This window comes from Cucumis melo, chromosome 11 (assembly GCF_025177605.1).
Source record: "Cucumis melo cultivar AY chromosome 11, USDA_Cmelo_AY_1.0, whole genome shotgun sequence".
NCBI lineage: Eukaryota > Viridiplantae > Streptophyta > Magnoliopsida > Cucurbitales > Cucurbitaceae > Cucumis > Cucumis melo.
The window spans coordinates 12,144,372-12,148,427 of record NC_066867.1 but is presented as its reverse complement, the minus strand read 5'-3'; the positions used below and the strand labels follow the sequence as shown (position 1 = coordinate 12,148,427).

The window sequence follows — 4,056 nt, the reverse complement described above, 5'->3', positions numbered from 1 at the left end:
GCATGGTGAAGCACTTCCTAACTCATCTTTCTATGGAGAATGTTCAAAGTTTGACACACATACATGTGAAGAGAATGATGTTGGAAGTGTAAAAGAAATGATTGAAGTTGCTCACGAGGAGTATTCAAAAGACCCAAATGGATTTGAGAAGTTGCTTATTGATGCTGAAAAACCATTGTATGAAGGATGTAAAAAGTACACCAAGTTGTCTACTCTAGTTAAATTGTATAATTTAAAAGTTAGATATGGATGGAGTGATATTAGTTTTTCAGAATTACTTAAAACTTTGAAGGAAATTCTGCCAACTACCAATGAACTCCCAAATTCATTGTACGAAGCAAAGAAAACATTAGGTGCATTAGGAATGGAATATGAAAAGATTCATGCATGTCCTAATAATTGTTGTCTCTATAGGAAAGAATTTGCTAATGCAACAGAATGTCCTGAATGTGGTCAATCGAGGTGGAAAAACGTTAAGGATAGAAATGAAGAGAGAAAGCAAATTCCCTCAAAAGTGATATGGTACTTCCCACCCATTCCACGATTTAAAAGGCTATTTAGAAGTATTGAATGTGCTGAAAACCTGACTTGGCATGCTAGTGAAAGAATTGAGGATGGTAAGTTACGACATCCCGCGGACTCTCCAGCATGGAAGTTAGTAGTCTTTAAATGGCCAGACTTTGGTTCTGAACCTAGAAATCTTCGTTTAGCATTGTCAGCTGATGGAAGAAAGCTCGAGTTAACAAGCAAGGACAGTACGACAACGACGACATTCAGCAAGTCGTCCATAAAATAGTAAGTCATTACATGTAAATCACACATTTCAATTATCCATTACATAAGCAATCATTTCTATAACTTACATTAATTTTGCTATCTTTTTAGGATGAGATATCAATGAATACAGATTCATCATCTGTGAATAGACACTGTTCGAATGATGTATTAACACAAGCATTGGGTACGAAAGAGCATAATGGTCGTATGCGTGGGGTTGGTGGATACGTTACTCCAACAACGTACTTTCATTCAGTTAAGAAAACATCAAAAGATGAGGCGAACATTCTAGTTGAGAATGAAGAGCTCCGTAGGCGAGTTAGTGAATTAGAGGCACAAATTCGCTCAAACTTATTTACACCGTTGTCTGCACACGGGAGTTGTTCAAGGCCAATAGTGTTAGAGGGGATTGAAGAGAAGGGTAAGAGAATAGAAGTGGAATCGTTGGACAAACCAAAACATAAGGAAAAGAAAGGGAAGGAGGTGATGAAGATGAATGAACCAGAGTTGGACGTCTTGAAGGTATATAATCCACTATTAAACTCGAATGTCTAATATTGTACGTCTTACTGAATTTGGATGTTCTTGAATTAGGAGAGGGACTTAATAAAAATGCCTACAGAAGTTGTATGTGAATCGACATCAACTTTGCCATTAGCGTTGAAGTCGATTCTCAGATATGCTGAGAAGGTAATGGAGAAAGATTCTAGCATCACTTTTTCACTACCTACTGACCTTTTTGGCGTTAGTCGAAAGACTTCTGTGCTTCGAGAGGATATCGTTGATTTTTGTAACATGAACGAAGTGAAAACGTTTACATTGGTGGCCTATATGATGTAAGTCAATTTCATTCCTTTGCATCTAAATTTATGTATCTCTTTTACGAGTTTATATATTTTGTAGGTACTTGTATTCGTCTGTTAGTGGTTCGAAAGAAAATATGCAGTATGTCTTTGTAGATCCGTCCCTAATCTCTTCTGGAAACACACAAGAATCTCGAATTCGAAACTTGTGTAGTAGATTGATGGTGTCCAAACCCGACCAAGTAGTTCTTGCTCCTTTTAATCCCGGGTAAGTTTAGTTAGGGTATTGGTTGCATTGACAATAAAATAGTACTTACATTTTTGTATAATTAGGGGTCATTGGGCACTGCTTGCTATAAATGCATATGAGGATACAGTGTTTTACCTTGACTCGCTAAGGACGACATCAAAAGCAACTACAAGATATGTAACCGACACGTAAGTTTAATCTTTTATATCATGTAGTGCTCTTAATTCTAATGCATGTACAATATTCTAAGATATGTGCAATCTTATCTTGGCAAAACAGAGCAATAGCAATATTTCACTCGCAAAAGAACATTAATAAAAGCAGGAAACAAACTTTATGGCGAACAGTAAAGGCAAGTATAAATATTTAAATTCAATTGTATTTTGTAGATAACTAGCAATTAAGACTAGTCCGTTATTCTAATTTATTGTTTTTATAGTGTCCACTACAAGTCGGGAGCACTACGTGTGGATACTATGTCATGAAGTATATGAGAGAACTTGTAAATAGGGGAAGCATTGTCATCTCGGATTCGGTATGTTATATATCAAACTATTTCTTTTGTACGTATAATAATTTTCATGAATACTAATTCATTTATTTTGCATGTCTACAGATTGATACACGAAAATCATACTCACAAGCCAAGTTAGATGAGGTGCGGGTTGAGTTGGTAGAGTTTTTGGGTTCGTACATGTGACCTAGGACTTATGACGTCATCTCTGCAAAAGGAAATTAACTTTATTTTTTGTGGCTGATTTTTTGAAATGTTCATATGGAGGGTAGAGGTTAATTGATATACTTTTGAGACTTTGTAGAGGATTAGAGTTTAGGTGAATTGTTGATAGGTGAACTGTTCATATATGTAGGGGGTTGCCATTATGAAAGTTTATGGATTGGGGATGATATACTTTTGGGCTAGGTTAGTTAAATAGATGATGTTTAGTTCAATTCTTGGAAATCTGTTGAAATTGTTTATATATATATATATTGGTTTTGTAAATAATATATGAATATGATGCAAAGTTTTGGAAATGATATTGAATGGATGATGTTTAGTTGCCATTTGATGTATATTTGTCGTTTATATGTAGTTGAATTTTTGGACCAATGGGAGCATAATACAGGAAGAATAATATAAAATAAATTACAATTAAAAAAATGAAAAGTTGCTTGACGGTTTTCAAATGTCATTAACAATATATTTCTTGATGGTTTGCAAATGTCATAAATAACAAACTTCTTGACGGTTCTAAAATGTCATTAAAAAGCACTCTTGACGGTTCCAAATGTCATGGCAAAGAGTACTCTTGACGGTTATTAAATGTCATGAAAAATGAACTCTTGACGGTTTGTAAATGTCATGAAAATTGAATACTTGACGGTTTTAAAATGTCATGAAAAATTTACTCTTGACGGTTTTGAAATGTCATGAATAATCGTATTCTTGACGGTTTTCGGGCTTCATCATCTCATTCTTGACGGTTTAAAACAGTCATAAAAACGTATCCTCTTGACGGCTCTCAACTGTCATGAAAAATTGAATACTTGACGGTTAAAAAGTGTCAACGATATCAATTCTTGACACTTTTTACAACCGTCAAGAAAATGGCCTTTCTTGACACTGGATTCAACGACGGTTTTGAAAACGTCAAGAATACTCATTCTTGACAGTTTAAAACCGTCAAGAGAGTCAGTTTTTGTAGTAGTGTTAATTTAAATGCCTAACCAATTTTTTCAACATTCTTATACACCATCAGATTTGGTTACAAACAGACATGCACGCATCTAAAGAAGAGAGAAAAACAAGAAAAACGATAGAAAGAAATAGGTTTGGTTACCCAAATTTAAAAAAAAAATGGAAGCAATCGCTTTTAAAAAAGAAGAGTACAGAGAAAGACGATTAAAAAGTCGTAGGGAAGAGAAAATGATGGAATACAAATCTAGAATATTTAAAAAATGGCTAACTTTATGGGTTTTGTTACACGGGCCGTAAATATTTCAATAGTTTGTTATATTTAAGAAAGTTTCTCGTATTTATCATTAATAGAATATGAAATTTAACTATATTTTGTAAATATTTTGATAAATTTTACCGTAATTGAAAATACACCTAAAAATTGTTGAATATTGATAAATTTTTTTTAACAAACTTGTTATATTTAGTTTTAATTTTCAAATTTTAGTAAAAGTTAATAATGGTATTGAATAGTAGATTCCAGAATA

At 33.6% G+C, this 4,056-nt stretch overlaps 2 protein-coding genes across 2 annotated transcripts; both read left to right on the top strand.

Annotated features, from left to right (window-relative positions):
- The first annotated feature begins 984 nt into the window (after positions 1-984).
- LOC127143914 (uncharacterized) lies at positions 985-1,617 on the top strand. Its single transcript, XM_051079214.1, has 2 exons — positions 985-1,299; positions 1,372-1,617. The coding sequence occupies exons 1-2, from the start codon at positions 985-987 to the stop codon at positions 1,615-1,617; spliced, it is 561 nt and encodes a 186-aa protein (XP_050935171.1).
- Positions 1,611-2,793, top strand: LOC127151695 (uncharacterized). Its single transcript, XM_051091612.1, has 5 exons — positions 1,611-1,848; positions 1,914-2,018; positions 2,110-2,182; positions 2,270-2,365; positions 2,447-2,793. The coding sequence occupies exons 1-5, from the start codon at positions 1,718-1,720 to the stop codon at positions 2,528-2,530; spliced, it is 489 nt and encodes a 162-aa protein (XP_050947569.1). The 5' UTR covers positions 1,611-1,717; the 3' UTR covers positions 2,531-2,793.
- The last annotated feature ends 1,263 nt before the right edge of the window (positions 2,794-4,056 follow it).